At 30.8% G+C, this 25,985-nt stretch overlaps 4 protein-coding genes across 8 annotated transcripts in view; 2 read left to right on the top strand and 2 right to left on the bottom strand.

Moving 5' to 3' along the window:
• LOC119834195 (chitooligosaccharidolytic beta-N-acetylglucosaminidase) overlaps positions 1 to 15,615 on the bottom strand; it is a 22,014-nt gene extending 6,399 nt beyond the window's left edge. Inside the window, exons 1-8 of one of the 2 annotated variants that reach the window (XM_038358514.1) lie at positions 15,478 to 15,615; positions 14,165 to 14,226; positions 10,093 to 10,229; positions 9,430 to 9,560; positions 8,097 to 8,202; positions 3,701 to 3,864; positions 1,544 to 1,652; positions 615 to 736 (exon numbers count right to left, since the gene is read on the bottom strand). In XM_038358514.1, coding sequence (XP_038214442.1) covers positions 615 to 736; positions 1,544 to 1,652; positions 3,701 to 3,864; positions 8,097 to 8,202; positions 9,430 to 9,560; positions 10,093 to 10,229; positions 14,165 to 14,220 — 825 coding nt within the window. In that variant the 5' untranslated portion in view covers positions 14,221 to 14,226; positions 15,478 to 15,615. Of the gene's footprint in view, positions 1 to 614; positions 737 to 1,543; positions 1,653 to 3,700; positions 3,865 to 8,096; positions 8,203 to 9,429; positions 9,561 to 10,092; positions 10,230 to 14,164; positions 14,227 to 14,758; positions 14,909 to 15,477 lie in introns of those variants that run through there. The other variant, XM_038358513.1, reaches the window with a different exon arrangement.
• Positions 15,422 to 17,963, top strand: LOC119834196 (transcription initiation factor IIE subunit beta). The gene is made up of 6 exons (XM_038358516.1): positions 15,422 to 15,565; positions 15,929 to 16,036; positions 16,421 to 16,583; positions 16,951 to 17,060; positions 17,285 to 17,462; positions 17,686 to 17,963. Exons 1-6 carry the CDS (start codon positions 15,504 to 15,506, stop codon positions 17,944 to 17,946), a joined length of 882 nt encoding a protein of 293 aa, XP_038214444.1. The 5' UTR covers positions 15,422 to 15,503; the 3' UTR covers positions 17,947 to 17,963.
• Positions 17,964 to 18,763: 800 nt separating this feature from the next.
• On the top strand, positions 18,764 to 22,002 carry LOC119834409 (protein bric-a-brac 1-like). Of its 2 annotated transcripts, none has more exons than XM_038358764.1 (7): positions 18,764 to 18,945; positions 19,195 to 19,335; positions 19,545 to 19,676; positions 20,401 to 20,540; positions 20,881 to 20,960; positions 21,391 to 21,574; positions 21,841 to 22,002. In XM_038358764.1, exons 1-7 carry the CDS (start codon positions 18,865 to 18,867, stop codon positions 21,983 to 21,985), a joined length of 903 nt encoding a protein of 300 aa, XP_038214692.1. In that variant the 5' UTR covers positions 18,764 to 18,864; the 3' UTR covers positions 21,986 to 22,002. The 2 variants fall into 2 exon arrangements, with proteins under 2 accessions (XP_038214692.1, XP_038214693.1); XM_038358765.1 differs by having other exon boundaries at positions 18,803 to 18,945; positions 19,226 to 19,335.
• Positions 22,003 to 22,159: 157 nt separating this feature from the next.
• On the bottom strand, positions 22,160 to 25,906 carry LOC119834522 (spermidine synthase). Of its 3 annotated transcripts, none has more exons than XM_038358910.1 (4): positions 25,752 to 25,906; positions 24,980 to 25,191; positions 24,349 to 24,474; positions 22,160 to 23,018 (listed from the first exon to the last, which is right to left on the bottom strand). In XM_038358910.1, exons 2-4 carry the CDS (start codon positions 25,181 to 25,183, stop codon positions 22,482 to 22,484), a joined length of 867 nt encoding a protein of 288 aa, XP_038214838.1. In that variant the 5' UTR covers positions 25,184 to 25,191; positions 25,752 to 25,906; the 3' UTR covers positions 22,160 to 22,481. The 3 variants fall into 3 exon arrangements, with proteins under 3 accessions (XP_038214838.1, XP_038214837.1, XP_038214839.1); XM_038358909.1 differs by having other exon boundaries at positions 25,525 to 25,795; XM_038358911.1 differs by having other exon boundaries at positions 25,681 to 25,794.
• Positions 25,907 to 25,985: the final 79 nt, after the last annotated feature.

Here is a 25,985-nt window from a genome sequence, read left to right as displayed (position 1 = left end):
GCTACGGTTAGGCAAGATACGCAGGTTCGAATCCTGCCTCGTGATCAAATTTTTTCTATTCTTTCAAAAAAAATTTCTAAAAAAAAATGAATTTGATCACGAGGCCATTTGCCATACCGTAGCAACGCCTAGCCTCGCAGCCACCCTTGATCCCGCCTCACTAATCATATTCCTTCTACTCTTTCGGTTTCATGAGCCGGGACACTCCAAATTTCTCATTTATAAAGCATTTATATGCTATAAAACCAAATAAAAATCTTAGCTAAATTTAAATACGAAAGGGTGTTTGTTTGTCCTTATTTCGCGTAGCAGCACGGATGATGTCGTTTTTGTGCTTGGAGGTATTTAGGATGCTGCTAGAGTGTGACATAGGCTACTTTTAATCACGAGAGAACATGGGAAGATAGGCACATTTCGATAGAGGGCGCTATATTAAAAAATATGACGTGACAATTAGCACTTTTCTTTGATCAAAGCTATTGCGATAAAAATCAGTTTAAAGTCTAGCTTTAACTCTTAAGCATCATAAAATGAATAACATCTTAAACTTTTAAATCTGTGCGTAATAATAAATTTAAAAATCATTTGAATCAGCCTATGTAACACACAATTACCTTGCTCGGGCTATAGGCGCCATATTTAGTGAGGTTAGGCCTCCTCTGAGACACGAAGGGGAAGCTCTGGCTGTCCGTGATGTGCCAGTGGAATGTGTTCAGTTTCACAGCTGCCATTGCGTCTGAAAGGATTTTTTTATTCTTTTAAGTAATAAAACCGTTGGCCTTTGGATCAAGTTGTAGGCCGACGTATAAAAATAAAGGTTAGATTAGTTTATATATGTATATTTACAATAGATAGAAGAAAACGTTAGGTTTAAAAAAGAAATTAAGAACACTATGAAAAACATAGCTTTACTTATTTTATTGAATCATACAAATACGCGTCTCTTCTCCTCAACAACTCCTTTTAATTCTTATTGCATGAAATACGTTTTCTATGTTTTTATCTATAAAAATCAGCTCAGCCTTCTTGGTGTTACAAGAAAATATTCATGTACTGACCATTCCTGTTTAATATTTGATTACATTTACAGTCAATATTAACATAATAATACACAGCCCAGTGTTGTACTTATGAAATACTAAGAAGTTTCACCCGCGTAAGTCCGTAGGAACATCTGGATAAAAAGTTGCCAATATGTTATTCCAGTTGTCCAGCTATCTACGTACCAAATTTCATCGCAATCGGTTCAGTAGTTTTAGCGTGAAAGGGTAACAAACATACACATACACATACATCCATCCTCGCAAACTTTCGCATTTATAATATTACTAGGATAGGATAGGATTACCGTGATATCTTATGATATAGTTAAGTATAACAATTATAGACACAGCTTATAAATTGATACGACTTCATCTTTAATAATGATTAAAATAAACTCGCCCGCCAAAGGAAGCACATGGAAGGCGCCAGCTTTCGGTCAAACAAGAATCATATGATGAATTGGAATTTTCTAGTATTATTCTTTATTAATTCTACTTACCAATAGTAGCTTTAATAGAATCGACGGTGATGTAATTTCTCGCTGTATCCAAAAGGATACCTCTGTACGGATACACTGGCTTGTCAGTTATATAAATATCACGTACCATCTGAAAATTGCATATTTCCCATAAATACTCGCTTTGGCTATTGAATTCTCTTGAAATCGATTTGGGATAAAGAATTATAGTAACGGTAATCGTGTTTTCTAGAATATTAGACTAATTTCTTAGTATTTCGTGCAATATAAACTTTGGTCTAAAAATTGAACTTTAACTGAATGGTCTCCATCTCTATTTATCTCTTATGAATAAAACATAAATATTGTTTTCTTAATATACCAAACATGACAAATAATGTTAAGTTAGTTTCTTTATAGCCTTTATGGTTTTCAATTTTTATACGCAAGATAATAATTAAATAACTGACTGATAAGTGACCAAATACAATCATGATGAAGTTATATTACGTGGATACAAAAAAAAAACCATCAACATAATATTTTACAGCTGTGAGGATCGAACCCACAATCTCCAAGCTCAATAGTCAGGGTCACTGCCCACTGCGCCTGAGTATTAAACTCACTATTTATAAATATGATCTAGCCATATAAAAAATAATACAAATAAGTACATGGTAAAACCACAACTTAAACGGTAACACACGATCAATATCGTAAATACGATATAGTATAATTATCAGATAAGAATATAGTTCCCACAAGAATGCACAGCTAGATAAGGTTTAAACCACCTCAATACAAACATACATATATGTATACTGCATAAAATTCAATTATTCCATAAATTACTATAACGTGGATTTTGTGGTTTCCCCTTTATTATACCTATAGGAAATAAACGTGTTGGTAAATTATATTTTTAAAGATCACGTCATCCACGATCTCATGCACTTGCTATTCCTTGTTTGACAATAAAATGAAGTCTATAGGCTAGTTAGATTTGAAACGTCAAGTAATGAGACCAAAATGCCCAATGCATTGAGCAATCAAACATATTGATTTTTATTATGTACAGATAACTTATTGATAGCAATATCAAGGCTATATACTGGGTTATAATCAATATATGCTGGGTAATAGCATGGGACTTTATCTTTTAATCAATAATATCAATTTTATCTACATCAGTATTCAACAATCATTTCGTTTACCTACTACTTTTTATCGCTTCAGTTCGTTCACCCGAATTAACATCCAAAAAATATCATGTTTCTCATAAAAAATACACAAGACATTAAAGCAATACGAGACTAAACAACATAATCCTAAATAATATTATATTCCACTAAACATCGGACCCGTCCTAATCAAATATCCCACGAAATTAATATGTAAATAAGTCGGAATGGGGTCAAATGCGTACGAATTATGAACGTTATCAAATGAAGATTTTGCTAAGAAATTCGTTTATTTTCGTCCCAGGACGAATGTCGCAAGGATCAATTTGCATGTTATGGTAATGAGGCGTTATGATGTCAGCGAACTCGACCGGTTTGCGAGCTCGTTATATTTCGCGTCCGTCATGAGATCAATCGCTTCGATATCTCGCTATTCGCCAAGGGCCGGAATGGAGATGTGTTTATACAATTACTGATGAAATGCTAAATCGATGGCTTTCAAATTTTTTGTTTACACTTCGGACAAGTAGAGTTTATTTACGATGTAAACAATATCATGTGTTCATTTTAGTCTTCGTCTTAGTTAAAATCCGTACTGTCAAAAGAAATATACATGCCTGGCTTTGCCGAATAAAAATCGATATGATGTTATATTTAGGATAACGATGTTAATTGGGACTAGTAAGTAAGTAGATACACCTACGCACATTGTTAGAAGATCCTCCATTGTCGGTATGAATATCCTGCTATAATTTTACAAAAGCAGTCGTGTGGATAAAATCTTTAATTGCAATATACATAAGCATTATACAGTCGATAGGAAGTTGTTAAATATATCCTGGTCAACAACTATGTAATCAAGCCTTTGAGTTAATAAAATAAATACTGGATGATAAATAACTAATACATATTATTATAACATAAATTTTAAAGTATTCAATATTCAAACAAATCACCTTACAAGATCATAAAACTAAACTAAACATTTAAACAGTACATATATAGAAAAGTTACTCACCACAAGATGGTTCCTTATATCGTCGAACAGGAACAATTGCGAGAGAGTCTCCAGTCCATTCCTCACTCCGAAGAAGTTATTACCAGTTATCGTGGCATTAATCTTATCGTTGGACACCGCTGATGCACGGATGGTATAACTCTCATCCATGTCCAGAGAAAATTCTGGAAACATTTGTCAGACTCATATTGTAATGCTGTTTGTTATTTGTAAGACGAACCTCAGTCATCAGAACAGCCTGAAAATCAGTGCTGATTCGAACATATGTAGCGCAGCATTTAGCGGGGGCTGATTCACCTTATTATTTCTAGCAATAAATACTTTTTCATTTTTTCGAACGATTAACTAATCTTAGGTCGAATAGTGTCGAACGGATTATTATAGGATATTGAGGGAGAATAGACTATATAGGTCAAAATCAAACTTCTACTATTCAACTAGACTTCATTTTTGATCGCTTTACTGCAGAAAAATTATGATTTACAACAAACAAATCGGAAAGCATTTTCTTCAGAGAAGAGCCAACAAAAATCTCTGAAAGTGATGGAAAAAGGAAAAAAAATAGCTGTTCAAGAGAAGATTAAGTGGTAACGGTAAAATAGTTTAAACTTAAAATAATATTTATAAATAGCCAGACGACGGTAGTGATACTTATTGGTCTACTGAATAAAGTGTTAAGTATACATGCAATAACTATCTTGTGTCTATACAGAACTGCTTCTTCTTGTTATATTTTCGGTGTATTCCCATTGACGTACAATATAACAATATAATTGTATGTGTGTGTGTGTGTATTACACACATATATATACATACGGAAAATATTGCGATTTTACTTATCTGATTACCTTTCGATGAGTATATACGTATATGAAATTAATCTAATTAGTGCGATAATCCTACAACTTAATCAAATAAATGAAAGACCGTGGGTAAAATCATTAGAATCAGCTTTAAGCATTACATTACTTCAATAGCGTGATACTGTACTTTGATAAGCAGATAATTTAGCTATCATAGATCTATCTAAAATTTAAGGCTCGTTTTATAATTTATTTATTTATTTATAATTATAATTAAAACGGTTTTACACCAATAAAATTAATTATTAACTATCAATTTTTACATTATATAACATCTCTCAAATTTATAAATAATAAAATAATAAACAGCTATTAATGAAAACCGTTTCAAAATTTCACTATCAGATGTTTATATCGAAGATTAGTAATGAGTGCTTAGATATCAAAATATTTCAATATCATATAATGTTAAAAATACGCCCTTTTCAATAAAATAACTTTGCCATTATTTTACTAAATGTTTTTTTTTTGTTTCTACTGTTCACGCTCTTTTAACTATTACATGCTTTAAAGACGTGTCTTTACATAAGATTTCAATTGATCATGACATGAACGAGTACTGAATTAATTAGTCTCTTGTCACAACTTAAACAAATTCTATTCAATTTGAAGTTATCTTTATAAGAACGGATTAAAACTCTCTAAATTTATAAGATAGATATTTAAAGGGCACATGTCAAATATCAATAGTCTCATTATTTAAAACAGCGGTGGTCTAGCATTCGCACTTATTTCGTCTGAAATGTTTGCGAAGGCTCAAACCGATGGTTATCCAAAATAGAGATAACTTATGCGGTTTTACCCGCGTAAGTCTGTATTCCGTAGGAATATCAGGATAAAAAGTTGCCTTCGTGTTATTCTAGTTGTCCAGTTATCTACGTACCAAATTTCATTATAATCGGTTCAGCAGTTTTTGCGTGAAAGAGTAACAAACATCAATACATCGGATTTTCGTGACAGCCTATATCATAAAACGGCAAGTTCTGCTCAAACATTGAATTATTCAGCTTCGAAATCATCAAATTCCTTTAGTGTGGCTGTTCAGACCAAAGTTACTTTAGTATTAACACAGTATTATAATATCTGTGGTATTATTAAGATTTGCAGTCTATAGATGAAGGTCATAACTAAAACTCAATATGTAAATCGAGGCTGGCTTATAATCAAATTTGAATCCAAGATTTATAGAACTAGTCTATCTAACTGTATATTTACGATCATATTACATTTTTACTCATAAATCTTTTAGAATTTCCATGAATAGAACATTCTAGAACAAATATCTGAGATATATACAAAACTTAGCGGAATACTTGCGAACAATGACAAGAAAGAATTTGGGGTATCGAGACAAAGAAGATATCGAGGCCAGTGCGATGCTCGCTCATACACTTGAAGCAGACAAAATATAAGAAGTGGAGATAGTATGAAAAAACAAATGCTGTGATTATTCAAATTTTCACCTTCATTTTCAACTATATTCAAACAATAGCAGATTGATATCAGTCAACATGGTATTGCATACTATAGATTTAAGTTAACAAGACGAATTTACGCCAGAATCACGCACAAATTAAAGCACGATTTATTGGATTAAGATATAAAAGAGCGTATGATTTATTAGTATAGACTTAAAAGTCAAGTTCAAAATCAGATAATAGAATCGATTTGATATGTTGCATCACAACAACAATCATCCTACGTAAATCCGTATCCGTGTATTCGGTTATCGTAGAAACCACGGTTAGAAACTAAAAATTTAATTATTCAATTGCATACACCAGATTAGTATCAACAATATAGTGCAGAGTTTTACGCTAACAATTTCATAGAATTAAAGACTTTGTAACGGATTTTAAACGCTATTTATTCATTATATTATTGATGAGGGGAGACTCCCCGCGACCACGCTCGCTGTAGTGTTCGAAACGTTGGGTTAACAATATAATGAATAAATCGCGTTTATAATCCGTTAAAAAGTCTTTAAATCAAAATTTCATAGAGTTAACGGATTCACAATATCTGTGATACGTTCCGCAAATTTTCATGACATACAGAGGGCCAAGGTTAAGTGAGAGCAATCAATAAGTTACATAGTGTTGCAGCCTACTTACTAATTTACTATGTCGCAAATAATAGAATGAATCAATATGAAAGTAAAATAATCTACTATATAAAAATAAGTCGGGTTTTCCTTCCTGACGCTATAACTCCAGAACGCACGAACCGATTTCCACGGTTTTGCATTCGTTGGAAAGGTCTTGGGCGTCGTGAGGTTTATAGCAAAGAAAATTCCGGAAAAATTTCAACAGAAAAGCGGGAAAAACGAAGCCATCTGGTGGCGAAACGGAGTTCGCCGAGTTTGCTAGTTATGAATAAAAAATTTTTACTTTAGAGCGAACTCCGCTAAGCAAACAGGTTTAAAGCACGTTTGATGACAATTTATTTCTACCTATATTATTTTAAGGATAGCCATGCCATAACGTAGGTAAATATATATAATGCATATGTGTTACATACCTACATTGCTTTGATTTAAGATATAACTTTTAACAAAAGAGGTCAGAGTATGTTTAAAAGTCATTATATTGTATGGCGTAGAACAAATAGAGTCACTGTGAGTTTTTTTATTTCTAAGATACCAAATCTATTTTTTTCTTTACTTCTTTAATTATTATTAGCTAAAAACCATATTATGATATACCTACAGCTGACCCATACATCCTTATGATTTCAAAAGAATTATCATTTAAACATACTTTAATTACTGCCTGATTTTTATTACTGTGTTGTCTTTATAGCCTTATTGATTATTGGGTTATATAAAATTTTTTTAAGCACGTACTGCCAAAAAAACTCAAACATTTATTAATTCAATTAGACTTTTCTTATAGAAGCACTTTATTTTGTAACAAAACCAAAACTTGAGATTGATATTTACCAGAATCCCTTTTAATTTATGTATCAAATACTATGGCATAAATTCAACTTGTAATGGTCCTTAATTTTGGGTCTTATACCTTTGACCTTATTGGAAAAAGGTTGAAGTTGATTTTTTGTATTTATAATTGGACGTTAAATTTCGAAGAACGATCTTTATTATATCGTATATTTCGATTTAAAGTACATTTAAATGTCCTAAGATTATAAATTTGTATCGAACATTTGAAGGACACGATAACTTAGGTTTTATTTTAAAAATTAAAAGCAATCAAATCATTTTAAAAATAAGAGCAAAAAATCAACAAAATGGATTCAAACACTAACTACACATAATTTGTGGAACATTGATTCTACAAAATCGAAATATATACCGCAATTAATTATATTATCTAACCTAAGGATTGTATTTCTTAAAAGAAATAGCCCACTACAGTGACAGTCGCACTGAAATACTTTAGTAGTTGAATAAATTATATGTTTCTATATAATATATATGCTGCACAACATTTATATATCACACTTCTATACTATCTTCTACCATAGATAAATAATTTATACATACGTAATTTATTTACAAAAAAAAAACTCACCTTTCATATCTGGATTCTCATTGACTAGATAAATAGTAACAGACTTTCCGGATGCCTTCGGAGTCGTTCCTGATGGTATACCAATGGATACCAGGTTTTGGAATCTCTGTCCAGAAAAGTTTTCAAAATGTTTAATAGCTTAATAATATAACAAACAACCTTTTTCTTATATTAGAAGAAAAACATTTTTTCTATTATTATTTTCAATAATAATGAATAGATTTTACTTTAATTTAATTAGAATGAGAAATAATGTCATCTTTAATACAACTTCATTCTTTCTTATATTATAATGATACCCATACGCCAATTCTGCCCTAGCCTTCAATGAAAAAAATGACGCAAACATTAAAGCAATATTTATGTACAAAAAAGCTCTGATTAACGTTTGCTCTATGAAGGATAAAATGTCGCATTTAAGTCTTAAAAGAAAGCATTCTTTAATAATTACTAAGAGATAATTACGGCTATTGTTTGTCGAGGACTTCCTGAATAATTTTGAAACAAGAAATTTTTTACTCATGACTTACTACTTCATAACAATATATTTTCAGTATAATGTAGGTGCTCTGTTTTTGCATACTTATTTTCCCGTTAACACACAATATTCTTGTGCATTAGTACCTACATTTAATTGAAAGATAAGCAAAAGCAATTAATAGCATAAGAAATGCATACGCACTGATTAATTCGCAACAGTTTATCGTCGTGTATAGATGGAACAACAAAATAAGTTTAATGAAGAATCTAGCAACGTAATTAATTTTGATAATTAGTACAGATTAACAAGGAAATAAGGAAACCCTCAGAATCTCCCGATTACACAGCATAGGAATGGCTTCGTTATACTAAAACTTCGTCTAGTATTTTTTGTCTTATAAATAATTATGAAAGTTTTACGTTCCTTATTTATTTGTGGCGACTACATTGAATGTTTTATTTTATATGCAACATTTCTCCTCTACTAGGAATATTGCGAAATATGTACTTTTTACAGTGGGTTGTCTGGAAGAGATCACTCATATGTGAAGGCCGTCAACTGCGTCTAGTTTATGATATCTGTTAAAGAACTACTACTACTACGCGGTTTCACCCGCGTAAGTCCGTATTCTGTAGGAATATCGGGATAAAAAGTTGCCTATATGTTTTTCCAGTTGTCCAGCTGTCTACGTAGCGAATTTCATTGCAATCGGTTCTGTAGTTTATGCGTGAAAGAGCAACAAAAACACACACATCCTTACAAATTTTAACATTTATAATATTAGTAGGAAGTAGGATAGGATAGGATAACGACAATAAAAATTAGTGTCAATAAAATAGCAACAAATCTTACCCTTCCCGCCGCGTCCATTAAATCATCAGACCTTCCATGTCTATCTATTTCCACTTTAATATTGTGCACGTTTATTTTTGATAAAAAGTTTCCCAGCTCCACTTGTCCAGTTGGCTTCGGCCATAAAAGTCCTGAAATATGTTTCGGTATTATATTCCTTATAGATTGCATATTTTATAATGCTTTCATGCCAAATGAATACTCTGGCGTTTATACATATTTTGTTGTATGTCTGTCACTATGTCTGTTCTTTTACTACACACGACTTTCATTAGTGACATTATAAGTTATTTAGTTTTTTTAATTTCTTGTTTCAAAATACCAAGTCCGTAAAGATATGTTGCGAAAAATTCTATATCTTTTTTATCGATTGAACTATAAAAGTAGTACTACAATCAATACATACACATCGGTAACTTTTCATTCGACAAATCGTATACCGTACACCTATGTAGGGGGTAAGATAACCTTCATAAAATATAATTCATAATGTGTAACGCTAGTATGTAATTTGGTATTGATATTGCCGGACGTATACGTTGAACGCATTAAATATGTACCTACGCCTTATAGTGTGCCTAAGTGCATCTAAACACCTAAAAATACATGTACCTACATAAATATACACACATGTACTAAGGGGAGGGATGTTGAGGTACTCACCGTTATCATTGCAAAACATTTTGCAGGCCTCCAAGCAGAGCGCTGGCTCTTTGCTTTTGGGATCATTCATGGTCTTCACACATTTGCCATCCTCGCAGACCCATTTCCATGGTGATAGCTGATCGTCTGTGCTTGCGCTATAATTAACAATACGAGATTAATACAGTACGAGAATATCTGTACCAATATTATAAAGCTGAAGAGTTTGTTTGTTTGAACGCACTAATCTCAGGAACTACTGGTCCGATTTGAAAAATTATTTCAGTGTTAGATAGCCCATTAATTGAGGAAGACTATACGCGGACCGCTAGTTACAAATATTTTTAATTACTCAAACTTATATAGATACAGTAACCATCTCATAAAAATTACGAATTATAAAAATTATTTTTTTCATTTCATTTCTCCAATGAATTAAAAAAACAATTCACATGAATAATATCTCGCTGCGATTCTATTTTCTCAAGCTATTTGTTATCAGCCAGTCTTTTCGACAATAAATCGATTAAGATCAATTTGTGGATTGGCTATGGTGCCCCTTCGTTAAAACTAGGGGGCCTAGTACCCACTTAGTATATATTTCGGTTCCCCAGACAATCAAGACTGATTCAAACGTCGATCTTAATTTTCAATATATATATGTCAATTGCGGTTTATTAGTCTCGCTATAACTCGAGAATGGCTATGCTGATTTTGATTATTTTGTCTTGATGGATACATAATAGTCCAGAGAAAGTTAAAAAAATAAGAACAATAAGGAACACGTGTCGAAAAAATGTTCGAAAAATTGTTTCAATTAACATTAAATATTGTCGAATCATTATATTGTTATGCAAGATGTGAAAAGATCTAATCAGTAAGTCAATTATCCATGCCTCATTGGAAACTCGAGATCTCCCCATTCGTGTAAATTTCTTTCGAATATATAAATAATTATCGATAAATTTATTCAAACCAGATTAAGAAGCAGTTTAGTAACGGTAATCATTCATGTTATTATTTTTATTGTGTAATTTATAAGAAGTTCTTAATTTATATTTAACAACATTAAAAAGTATTCTTATATAATGATATTACATGCACTACTAGTAGGTATATATAGAAAAATACATGTTAAGGTCATCGAATGCCAGTCTCACACTGCACACATCTCCTTAGAGAATAAAACAAAAGGACATACTGAATGATTTACCTCGCACAATCCATCGTGTCAATTCTAATGTGTATTTTAATCCAATTGATTGAGTCATTAACCCACATGGTATGAACTGAATTAATATTTTATTAAATCGATATAAATTGTGATTATCTATTAGTTAATACGTTTGTTTACTTTAAAACGTTGGCGAAATATTAGAATCAATTAATGAAATAAAAAAAAACATAAGCACTACTCGAACAGATCGTTCCAGAACCTCTATTAAACTCTATTACGATAAAAATTCATATTAAAAGTTCATATTAGTCCCGTGTGGGTGATAACATGAAGTTTTCACGATTGTCATTCCCGAAACAACCTGCAAGCCGTCCATTTTGATTAATGCGTCTGCAAAAATACGGCTTGCTATATTTCTCAATGTATTACAATATACAATATATTTATTTTTAGCTATGTAACAATGTTGCTCATAATCTGTACACTTTGAATTAGACTATGTTAGATTCCTAACTTCAAACAATCAACCTGCCTTAGACCTAGAACTTAGCAGTTTGGTTGTACATACACCGCCTCCCACATATATCCATGACATATAATCAAGCACTCAACCCCATAATTCGTTCGAAGCAAAATACACATCATCCAATAAACGTAATTGGAATAATCACGGTTTGTGTTGAAATCCAATTAAACGGCGGAAGCCACAGAAGTATTGTCACCGATTCGCACTTCCCAGTATCCAGCGGCCGACCGAGTTCGGCCCTTCCGGACCCCTCCATTCATGCGACAGCGGAAGCCAAGGTTTAAGATCCCCGTTAAGGGACGCCCTAGAGCGTGTCGCATCAGGATGAACCTTCAGTTACGCGCCCGTGCCGCATCCGTTTTATGTTGTAGTAGCCCTTCAACCTAACATCGAGATTCACCACGACTAATAAAATAAATAAAAAGCAGTATTCAACCGGTTATTCTTCCCGAGGATCGACCTTTGCTTGTCTATTACATACATAACATCGCATCATAAATTAAGAATAGGGCAATAACGCTTCGTTGCATTTTTCGTCGCACGATGACGTCATATCCCAACTTACTACCGCGTGGAAAGTCTCTTGAAATGTGTTTTTACAACGAAACACAAAGTTAATTAAAACCCTTAATACAAAAGGTTCTCTATCTATGAAAGAGTGCTCAGGCCGAAACCTTTTTATCTAACAAAGTCTCTATGGTTTAAGTTTTCGCCAAAACATGTTTATCTGATTCTTTAGCTAATTAAGTTTTTGCGTACGGTCTATTTTGGTATACCATTTTATTGTTTACAAAACCCTAGTTGCCAGAGTTAAAAATACCCTATCTACGTATACGGTAAAGATATTGTGCAAACTTAAATAAATTAATTAAAAAAGTAGTTTTAAAATCGATATAATAGATTTTGAATTTATTCGAATTTACCCATCACTAGCTTTTACCCGCGGCTTTGTACGCGTTAATTTTGGAGTAGTTTAATAGATGTTATTATACATATAAACCTTCCTCTTGAATCACTCTATCTATAAAAAAAAACGATCAAAATCCGTTGCATAGCTTTAAAGATTTAAGCTTACTTAGGGACATAGGGACATAGAAAGTGACTTAGTGTTACTTTGTAGTGATTATAACGTTATTGTACTTATAGATGTAATGTCCAGTTGGCAACACAATTTTTACAACTTCGTAAATCCGAGACCAATGTTTACTGCTTTTCAAGTTTTAGTTATATGAGTATTTTTCAAATAGTGCTATATTAAAAATCCAAATATGCAGGGATTATATTTTGAATAAACTTTTGTTAAAGGGATTTAAATGGAATAAATGGGGCCGTTAAAAGCTGGATCCAATAGTATAAGAGATATGAATCCTATCCTACTAATATTATAAATGCTACAGTTTTTAAGGATGTGTGTATGTTTGTTACTCTTTCACGCAAAAACTACTGTACCGATTGTAATAGAATTTGGTACGTAGACAGCTGGACAACTGGAATAACATATAGGCAACTTTTTATCCCGATATTTCTACGGGATACGGACTTACGCGGGTGAAACCGCGGTCGCAGCTAGTGCTTGATATAGTTAAATTCTATAACTTATTTGTTGCACTTCACCGCGATTATGAAAGTTACCGTGACGATAACGATATCGCGTGGAAAAAAAGAGGACATCTATAAATACTAATACCATTATCCTTCTTATTAATGGAATGGTGATGTAAGAATTTGTATTGAAACATTTGTATTAAAAAAATAGTAAGTTGAGGAGGTTGAAGTTACTAATTTAAAAAGTTTAAATTAAATTTGTCCGTTTAAATTGGGTTAAAATCGTGCCTAATGGAATCGGTTACGTACAAACATACAGGTGAAGCTAATAAAAGCGTGTTAATAATTATTAATTAGCCACTATGTCTTTCAGAAATAAATTAGCTTCCCAAGGAAGGAATTTTCCACATAAGATAAGTTTTTGGTAAGATACAAGTTTAATACATATAAGATAAGATATTAAAACTAACTTTATGATGGGATTTAAAATAGAATCGTTGTGCACATTTTCATGCTTGACCTTTATTTATTCCATCCGCTAAGCTTTTGAACATTTTCGTCATAACATTATTGCAGAACTATAAGGTAGGAGCTGAAATATATTTCTTTTTTTTTTTTCATTTAGGCTCAACCGGTTCTTTTTATAAAACAGAATGCGCATTTTTTTTTACACAAAGTTACCGTGTTCTTAGTTTAATGTATGTCCTAATACTTAAAGTAATTAAAATTATTTTATCGGTTACACCGTCGTAAAATAGTTTAACACGTAATAAAAATTCCTAACGAACCATTCTTTGTAAATAGCTAATAACATTTAAAGTGTTATCGTATATGGGGGTACTTACCATTGTAAAATTATTAATAAGTATATAAGATTATAGTAGAATTGATGAAGCCACATTTTCACCTGAAACAAATTAAATAAAAATTGAAATTGATTAACTCTTATTGAAGGAGGCAGAAAGAAGGCTTTTGAGTTTGTAAATGTACCTACTATGTTTTTGGATAACATTTATAACCTACCTATACCTTACCTATTTTATAATGTATAAAAAATAAAAATAAACGTAAAACTAATTACCTATATGCACAAAATATTAATAACAAATAAATTCGTTCAAACACGTATATAAAACACTTAAAAATAATTTTGAAAAACCTAACTTAAATGACAATAAAAATTATTTATAAGAATTGTAATAAATAATAATGATTTATGATATTCAATTTACATAATTAATGAGTTCACTAGAAGAAGCATGACCTCCTAAAACTCGCATTAAAAATTTGTCATTACATTACTTATTTATTGTTGTACTACAACAATAACATTATAAATTTAAAGTACAAAATCATCTTTAAAGTTTGATACGTTCAATCTGCTTGTTAATTAAAAACATTTTCATATTTGACGTCGCGAAATAAACTTTCGTACTCACGTTACAAATAATAATAGATTCTGTGCGCGTCCACTCAACCTCGCGATTATTAGTACAGTGACAACACGATACGGAAAATCAGACGAAACTCAAAACTCGCCACTGGGACAAACAATTCCTTGCCGCTCCACTTGATATTCTTATTTTAAAAACAAGTATTATTCTTTGTTTTTTATACCTAAATTAATTATATTATGTATATACTTGCACGTTAAAAAAAGTAGTGAACAAATTACACTCTCTCCATTACTTTAATTTTATTTCATGTCAGGGTATTTGAAATTAAACGTTTTCTTTACAGTGAAGCTGAGACATTTATCCCGAACAATTGTTCGAAAAATATTGTTTTATCAAAATATTATAATTATAGTTTAAAAGAAACATTAAAACTACAATATTAATAACAATAATTTGTGATTTTTAATGCTACCTTTACTCTGTGTTACTACATATTTTAAAATATATTTAACTGATATATTTTTTTAATTTAATTTTAAAAGTAAAATATTAGTAATATAGTAATTTCATATGAAGCAAATATTTACTTACGAACGTAGCCTTCAACAGTGATAGCAATATTACCTTGACAACTGACAGTTGACGTATGACAATTGACAATTGATAACTGTCTACATCAAGAAATCGATTGAAAGTATAGAACAGAAAATATCGAATGAAAACAAAGAATATTTAATTAGTATAAATACACTTTTACTTACCGTAATCAGCTGATAATCGAATAAATATGGATCCTGCTCTTTTGCGGGAGCGTGAGGCGTTTAGAAAAAAAGCACTTGCGACACCAAGGTATGTTACATACTTGTTGAATGTTCGTAGCCTACTAACTATAAAATGATTTATACATTGTCCAGCGCTTAGGGCAACTTTCGCCCGTCTCACTCCCACCAACTGTGCAATTATAATTATATCCTATTAAACTGCCTACCCAATTTTGCTGAACTTAAGTGAGGTGAAAGGGTAATTGTAGTAAATTTAAATATCACTTACTTTTTTAAACATCTTAAAATATTTTATGGGTATTAATTTACTATAAATAGAAGTATAGTTTACTATTTCATTTTACTCACACCTTAAAAATTATAAACTTATAGTATTAAGGCTATCTTAGCATAAATATAATAACATAAATACGAACTTTAAATATTTCAGTGTTGAAAAGAAAAAGAAGGATGAGTCTCCATATAAAGATGACAGCAAAAAGAAGTCCAAATCTTCTAGCTCATCCGCTAATGCTGCACCCAAGTTGGATGCCTCCAAGTAAGTAACAAGTAACTTTAAATCTATATTAATATTATAAAGAGGTAAAATTTGACAATTTGGGAGTTTGTGACATGGACCTACTGAACTTTTTCAATAATTATTGTACCAGTAGTCACAGGCTATATTTTATTCTGTTAAGTACAGAATAAAATATAGCCTTATTTTATTCTGTACTTAACATTAAAATCAAGTAGAGCCAGGACAAGCATCTAGTATTTTATTATATAGTATAAGCTATGACTGCTACTAAATCATCAATTAAACTGTATTAACTTCTGGTGCATTTTATTAAGCTTTTTACTCAGGAGATAGTTCACATGCTGTTGTGACCAAGAGAAATTGGTATGCTTTTTTAAACACGGATATCATTCAATGTTACAGCTACAAAACCATGGCAGGCAGCTCTTCATACAGATTCGGAGTGCTTGCCAGAATCGTTCGGCACATGAGGGCGAGGCATCAGGAAGGTGATGACCATCCCCTCTCCCTGGATGAGATTCTTGATGAAACTAATCAGTTGGATGTAGGAAACAAGATAAAACAGGTAATGAGATCTGCTCCCTATTATTGATATCACTACTGTATATTATAAGTAAGTACTTATGATTTCTTGGTTTTAAATAAATCTAATGTGGTTGTTGTGTATAAAATTTTCAGGAAATAATTAAAAAAAAAGTAAAAGTAAAAACATTTCTTTTCTGTGATTAAAAAAGGCTTTCATGCAGATAATTGCATGAAAGCCTGATTATGATATTTGCCTATGTGTTAATCTAGACTATATTCTATCTCTGTACTTAATTGCAACTTTCTGATCATCCATAGTACCATCTTCACAAACGGTCACTTTTGTAATAGCAGTGTGATATCAAGGAGAAAGTTATCTCGTAAACTAGTTAATATTGTTCTTTTAGTGGCTGCAAACAGAAGCGCTGCAAAACAACCCCAAAATAGAATGTTCCCTTGATGGAAAATACATATTTAAACCTGTGTTTAAAATTAAAGATAAGAAATCATTGCTCAGGTAAGTGAGTATTGTAATTCAAATATACATGAATATAGGAAAAATTTGTTATTAAATTGATGTTATACTTTAATTTATGAGAGTACAACATAAACAAAAAAAAATATTTACAAGTATTATAAGCGTTACTCATATTAAAAACTTACATTTGTATCATATCATAATCATCTTATTTTCATAGATAAGTAAGAATACTATATAATTTTATTTTTATTATCTTATAGACTATTGAAGCAACATGATCTTAAAGGACTGGGTGGAATATTCTTAGAAGATGTACAAGAATCTCTACCTCATTGTGAGAGAGCACTCAAGAATTTAGCTCAAGAAATATTATATATAACAAGGCCCACAGATAAAAAGAAAATATTGTTCTATAATGATAAGACTGCTAATTTTGATGTGAGTACTATGATTAATTGAAAGATTGTTAAAACTTTTATGTATGTTCCACTGAAATAGAATAAACTGAATAAATTGATGTCAAATAATTTACTCTCAGTAGCTCTCTAGTCTTTGCCCAATTCAGAACACTAATCACACCTTGACATTCTCACTTGCCAAATATATTTAAATACAAAACCTATTTATCGCTCGGAATATTTAATTATACTACTTCATGCAGGTTGATGAAGAATTTGTTAAATTATGGCGAGCGACAGCAGTAGATGCTATGGATGACGCGAAAATTGAAGAATATTTGGAGAAACAAGGAATTAAATCAATGCAAGACCACGGCCCGAGAAAACCTGTTGTACCTAAAAGGAAAAAGGTTTCGCAGAAGAGGCGGCAATTTAAAAAGCCTAGAGACAATGAACATTTGGCAGATGTATTGGAAACTTATGATGACAATACTTTAACTCAGAAAGGTGTATCTATTAAATAAGAAATTGTGATATAAAACTTGTTTCTTATTTCAAAAGTAAATGAATTTATCAATGAACTTAAATAAATTTAATGATACAAATATTTTATTTTCTATCGATTCGAACAAAAAAAAATTACAGTATTAATGATACTCTGATGTCAACAAATAATTTCATTTTCGACCTTTAAATCTTGCTTCCCAGGTCATAATATAATACGTAATTCTAAATAATTGAGTTCGATTTTGTTTAAATAAACACAATATACCAAATTTCAATCAAATGCATCAGTTTTTTTTTATTACAAAGAGTACAACAATTTTGTACGACAATGAAAAGTACCACATTATGGACTAAAAAAGTGTAAAAAAAATCAAACGATGTTTAAATTTGCATTTTATAGCAACGTCGTTGAGGAACAATGATACTTTTGAACTTTCTATGAAACCGTTACAAAATTATATAATAAAATAATGGTACCAATTGTAAGTGGGAAACTAATGATAATTTGCAGATTTAAAAACTCAAAAGAAATTATAAGACTATATAACTGTAATAATTATTGTGGCGACCTAAAGGGTGGGGTCACTCAGCATATATTATGCCGATATGGTCGGCATAACCCTGGTCAGGTTCAGGGAAACCTATTAGCAACAAAGCATCATTCGAATGTGTCTCTTACTTCTGTGAATTTGTATATATTTTATATAGAATGATATATAAGAAATCAAATAAGAAAAAAAAATTGTTGAACTTTGATGATTTTAATTGTTTGCGTAGTAAATAGTTCTTAATCTGTGCTACCAATGAATGACAATCATCAATGTCACTGTCATGTTTTATTGTTACCTTTCGTAATTCATACTGAGTGGTACTGGTGAATGTAAACAAACGTATTTTTAATAAGCGATTTTACTATTTTAATATTAAACACAATCATGACCAAAAATCCACGATACTCCCTATCCTGGAGTGAACATTTGAGTGCTATTTCTAATGGTTTGAGTTCTTTACAGCAGGTATATATTTAATTAATTTAGTTCTTCATCAACGATTAAATAATTGTACATTAATATACTCAATGTTAAATATATTCTTTCCTCTTTATTATATATAAAATGTTTGAATATTCGAATGTTAAAATGAAAATAAAAATGATTCACTATCTTAAATTTCTTAATCAATTTATTAGTACATAGCATTTCAACAAATCTACATACTTTTAATCTTTAGTGTACAATTTCTATACCATTCCTTAATTTTGTAAGAATGAAGAATTTGTTGATATGACATTGGCAGCCGATGGACACTATGTCAAAGTACACAAGGTAATAATGGCCCTGGCTAGTCCATACCTGAAGGAAATTATCTCATCAACAAAATGTGAACATCCAGTCATATTTTTAAATGTGAGTTTTCATAAAAAAATTTAGAGTTCAGTTTCTTTCTAACTTACATTCCTGATGATAATATTAAATTTACCTGGGAATTTGATTCTATTAATATCATAATTCTAATGATCAAAATATACTATTAATTATTTATAGACATAATTTCTTGTATTTATTATTTTTTTATTATGTCATTGTCATTAACATTTCTTTGTTCATTATTTCAGAAAATTAGTTATGCTACATTAAGCTCTATACTGGAATATGTCTATACTGGAGAAGTTTATGTGCATTTTGAGAATATAAGTGAATTTATAGTTGCTGCTAAAGACCTACATATAAAGGGATTACAAGATGTGGTAATGGGATTAGATTTTTTAATCAAGCATTTGTTATTAAAGCTTAACATATTGTGCTATCTGAGCTAGGTGGTTAAGATCTTTTACTGCAAGAAAAGAGCATCAATTTAATTATCATTATTGACGCCTCCTTGGTACAGTGGTAAACGCGTGAGCGTAGAACCGAGGGGTTCTGGGTTCGATTCCCGGAGGGGACAATAAAAAAAAATGTCTCAGTCTGGCAGGACACAGAACCAGGCTGATCACCTACTTGTCCATAAAGAAAATCGATCAGTGAAACAGCTGATGTATATCATCTGCCCCATACCCCAGTAGGGGACACGGGACTTCACTTATGTATCATTATTATAAAAAAATACTTTATGAAAAAACAACATGATATAACAAAAATTACAAAAAAGAAACATATTTATGACTCCTGTGTCAAACTGCTTTGGACTGCACCTACTGCATTGATGCCACCTTTTTTTCGCTGTCTATGCTTATGATATAAAACTGAGGTTGTTTGAACATGCTAATCTCATCAAACCTGATTTGATAGATTCTGTTTGTGTTAGATAATCACTGAAATAAATTTTCATATTACTATTTTATGATAGTGTAAATATGAAAGTTATAATATAGAAGAAGACTTCACAATATATGAAATCATATACATCATGGGCAAAACTAAGGGGAAAAGCTAGTATACTACAAAGTTGCTTGTAATAAAACTTTCTTACAGAACATTGTAAACTCAGTTCCAACAAGTAATGAACAATGTACAGATACATTAGATTCAACACATCATAGTAAAATTGAGTCAGAATGTTTCATGACATTGGACGATAGTCAAACAGAAGTAATTAATGAAGATCTGGAACTGTAAGTGTCCATATTTCTTTTAAACAATTGAATAGCCGTTAGATAACTACACTCTGCTTTGATCACATCAACTATCTCAAATTCAGATCACCTAATCGAATACTTGAGGGGATAACTTATTTACCTTGATAATTATTAATTCAATTTTCAGAATTCTATAACTGTGATGGTACATTTGAACATTATTTCAGTATGTGTTTATGTCAATGAAACAACCTCGTACATTTTCATAATATTTTCATGATTAGATTCAATATTTTTTGGGTGGGACTTGCATAGCACAATAGTTATAATTTGTTCTTAAATATATATTATTGTAGTGTTATAATTTTTTTTCCAGCAATGATTTGTACAAAAATGCAAGTGATTTTGCTAAGATCAAAACTGGGTCAGATATTAGTAACCAAGACACAAGCCTATGTAAGTATTTTTATAACATTCAATAACTGAACCATTACGCACAATAGGCGCTTGACGTCGAGTTGCGGAAAACGTGCCCGTATGTTTTTTTTGTTTTTAACTGGACCATTACTCATTATTTTTTTACCTCTTTCTGATTAGTTACAATGCATGTCATTGAGGTATGTAATTTTTTTTGTGAATCATATTCTGTGATTGCATAAAGTCTGTTATTCATTTTCAACCAACTTCAAAAAAAGGAGGAGGTTAACATTCGACTGTATTTTTTTATTTATTTGCGTTTGTGTTCTCATAACTTTGAACTGATTTTTATAATTTTTTATTTGAAAGCTGGTTTTTGCCGTTAAATTTGGTGTAGTTCTGCCAAAAATGACGGTTTTTGTTTAAATAATTATTCTAAATAAAGCCTATACGCTGATAAAACTTTCAGGCATACCAACACTACACTACACTGTATCAAATCGTGGATCTTTGCAAATGATACTTAATAACTTTATGTATTATTTAAAACACACGAATAAAGATAATTCGCGACAGTGGCGCTGCGTGGACTATTTGAATAACAGAAAATGTCCTGCGTTGATTTTTACAAAAGGCGATGTTGTTGTACAAAGGTAAAGTGATTTAATTTTAATCTGAAATTCCTATAATTAATATCTTAATATACAAGTATAACGACTAATCTATAAAGGCACAGCCCAAACTACTGAACCAATCTACCTCACCAATCTGACACTATATATACAGTAGTTAATAATCTGATGACTATTCAAATTATATTAGAATTTGTTCTATCCGAGTCTGGAGTGAGATATTGTTTTTAAATAATAGCACATAATTAATATTTTCTAAGTTGTTCCATACAATTATCATATTACAGGATAGCAGCACACAACCACGCTTTTCATGGTGATAAAATATTTAAGAAATTTAGATCTGGAACAGTTTTTGCAGCGATAAAGGATGCAATTGACAAAGGTGTTGTTTCTAAAGCAACAAAAGAAGATCATTCAAATAGTGAATAAATAGCAAAACTAAATAATTGTGTTGTTTAATTTTCTTCTTTCTCTTTCTTATTGAGCAAGAAAATCTTGTTGGCGATAAGGGTTTACTATTTTAATTTGCCTTTGTCTAAAAAGTTACAACAAAGTTCACCAATATATATACAGCTTGTGCGAGTAATAAAAGAAACAACCTAATATAAAAAATAAAATTTAATGTACCTGATATAACATTTATAAATATATGTAACAACAATCAAAACATTTGTAACAGTAATGTATTTGAGCAAACTTATTACAGCAGCATATTGCTTAGAAGATTTAATACAATTTACACTTAATATAAAAAAAAAAACAGGAATGTAAATGGAATGTCATTAACATAATTTAGATCTTTCGTGAGTATTCATGTAAAACCCTCAAAAAATAACACTTATCTAGTTTTTACTGTAGACATGATATTATGCTTAGGATAATATAAATGCACATCTAAGTACAAAATTCAAAATGAGATGTATAATTAGATATGTAATTGATTTTTCACAAAAGTGGGAAGAACGAACGCAGCCTTATGTATGTCACTATTATAGTACCTAAGATTCATAGACAACTCCTCTTGGCGGGAAAACGTAATGGCGGGCTTGTCAAATTGTACGTCAGGGTCGAGTGAACCAATCACAAACCCAATTTGCCCGGAGGGATACGTCGGGACAGAGGTCCACGCATAGGCTGCTTTAGGAAATAGATTTTTACAAATGTTTAATGTGCTCGAGACTAAATCCATGCTGTACCAAAAAGTACCAGCTTGTGAACACACAACTCCGTTCGGTTTTAAAGCACTTTTCATCAGCGAAAAGTAATTCTCTTGGAACAAACTGACAGCTGGACCTACAGGGTCACTGCTGTCTGTAATAATGACGTCAAATTCTCGACTATGATTTTTCATAAATTCAAAGCCATCGCAGACGTGTAATTTTAACTTTTCGCTCTCAAATCCCACTGCCATAGATGGAAGATATTTTTTGGACACCTCAATTACTTTTTCATCAATTTCTACCTGAAATCGTAGATAAAAAATAATTTAAAATTTTAATATGCAATAAATAAAGATATCTATGCTAATATTATAAAGCTGAAGAGTTTTTTTGTTTGTACGCACTAATCTCAGGGTCACTGGTCCGATTTGAAAAAGGTTATAGGCTATATCTGTAACACAGGCGAAGCCGGGTCGGACCGCTAGTGACAAAATAAGTCTAAAAGAGATTTCTGTTCATAAAATATATTCTAGTTATTTTCTCAAAATTGATTATATTAAAAATAAATTATTCAAAAAATAATAATGCACATGTAATGTGCCCTTAGACCGTAGATAAGATAAAAATGTTACACTCCAATCTTTGTGGTGAGGCAATGCCCATTTATTTGTTGGAAACTTATTTAACCTTCATTTGAAATAATTTTATCTCTCCTAGTTATGATAAGAACCACATCACAATGTTCTGTTTGAAGACAGTATAAGAGTATAGTTGTATTGCATTAACCAAGTCTATATTTAATGGCTAGTTTAAGTTCAGATGTTTTTATTAAAAAAAAAACTTTTATTCAATAATACTTTGGGAAGTGATGTATGCGAAAGCATTGCAAACATTGAAAAAACTTAATTTGACTACTTTGTCAAAAAATAAAAATAGCCACATATAATATATCTTATAGTAGTAGTATTGAATATTTTGATTGTAATGCATTAATTATAAAATAAATCCACTGAAAAAACTGGTAAAAAAAAAAGAATTATATACATAAAACATATTGATGTTTTTTTTTCTGGGTTTAAATAAAAATTTTAATTTCTTAAATCACCATAGAAACTAAGTATGACGAAAATTTTATGTCTGCTTCAAAACACTATAAGAATCGATTTAATTTTTTTTAATACAAATTGCAATTAATTATATAAAATATATACAAATAAAATAAGTTATTATTCTTCTACTACCAAACAATTTTTCAGTTTTTTAAATACTTGATAAAATATAATAATCCCTACATTCTATTAATGTGTGTATTTGCTAGTTAAGTAGTATGATAAATTTCAAAAAAAAAAGAGAAGTTTATCTCCAATTTAAATAATTTTTTCCTTAAATTTCCATGTTAATTTGGAAAAATAACATTTTACTAAGTGTGGGAAAAATGGGTTGATTTAGTTTAAGCTTGCAGATTTTAATGCTCAGTTTATATTAAGAAACAAAAAATTATATATGCAATGAAATAAAAACAAAAACTTTTTACAAAAAAAATTAAACTGCAAAAAAAACTAAGAAGCAAAGAATAACCAAGAGGATCAGACAGTGGGAAGGTTTGTTTTATACTCTAGTGATTATATTTACCTGAACAATTTCCTTAACTTTTGGGTGTTTTGCCACCTCTCTCGCAACACCGCCATCTCCTCCACCGACAATGAGGACCTTTTCAGGATTCTTGTGGCAGCAGAGTGGCAGGAACGCTATCATTTCCTATAACAGTATATTTGTTGAGAAATGTTGAATATAATAGAAAAACATTCTCATTTATAAAGCATCTCAATGTTATAAAACTAAAAATTAAATTTAAGCATATTTGTTTCACTCATAAACTGATTAAAATAGAGGATATGTATTTAGATAATAGTAGGTCTTTTTATATACTACTAGCTGCGCCCCGCGGTTTCACCCGCGTAAGTCCGCATCCCGTAGGAATATCGGGATAAAAAATAGATGTTGGCCGATTCTCAGACCTACCCAATATGCTTACCAAATTTCAGAGGAATCGGTCAAGCCGTTTCGGAGGAGTATGGCAACGAAAACTGTGACACGAGAATTTTATATATATAGATATAGATGAAACTTAACATCTTCAAATACAACTTTTTGAATATATTGCTTATTTTAAGTTTAGAGTAGGCCCTAGGATAGGATACTTTGGAAGGACAAATATTGTCATTATATGAACAAGGCTTGGTATACAAAACTTAATATTCACCTGATATGAAAATTCATCTTTCTGTGTGCACTGAATGATTCCATCCAAAACAAGGACCTTGCCAAAGCTTGTTGTGTCCAGGACTAAGATATCTTGATACATAGACTTCTCTTTATGAAGAACTTCTTTTACTTCAAAAGAAAAAGTGCCACCAGGCCACATCTCACATACTTCAGTGAACCAATTCTTTTTCAATGTATCCATTTCTAACACTGAAATAAAATTATTATTCTTGAAAAAAATAACAACAATGAAGAAAAAGATTTGCCATAAAATTCTATCTCTTATTATTTCAAAATTAGCTGACCATCATATCAATTGATAAAACATAAATTTTGTTAATAAAATATATTTTTAAATGATGCTGTTCTATATGTAAACTACGGATAAAGTGTTTTACAATTAGAATATTAGTAACTTTTCTTAAATTAAAATTATAACAACAAAGTAATAAACCTAACAAATCACTGCATACAGGAAAAAGTACTGAACATTAAAATAATTACTACAATTATTTTTAAAATAACTGCATTCTGTAAAATTACCTCGATCGAACTCCAAACACGTTTTCGCTTTACAACAACTCGCAAGTAAACTAAATTTGTTATCGGAGGTATTGAATAAATTAAACTAAGTAATGTATAAGAAGTGAACTTCATTAAAATAATAATATACTGATAGCGATTTGATTACTACGGTACCTGTTTGTTATACGAAAACAGATACAGAGAAGATAACAACTTATTTAGTTTTATGATTATAAAATACGTACGTCTTCCACTTTTGAACGACAGGCGACACTGCAGTCAGAGTTTCTAGTACATAATTTTTATTAACTACCAATTCTTTTCATTTATCTTCTTCACATACTTAAAAATTAACGTAAATGTTTGTCTTTAATATTTTGTTCCCTCATTTCATTCAATTATTTGAAATTGCCGTTTAAGATGTAAATTGCAATTTCTTTATTATTATCGCAAGTTTACGAAACCTGAAACTGAGAACC

Source organism: Zerene cesonia, chromosome 19 (genome assembly GCF_012273895.1).
Source record: "Zerene cesonia ecotype Mississippi chromosome 19, Zerene_cesonia_1.1, whole genome shotgun sequence".
Lineage (NCBI taxonomy): Eukaryota > Metazoa > Arthropoda > Insecta > Lepidoptera > Pieridae > Zerene > Zerene cesonia.
The sequence above is the reverse complement of the archived record's forward strand: the minus strand, read 5'-3'. Positions and strand labels throughout refer to the sequence as shown.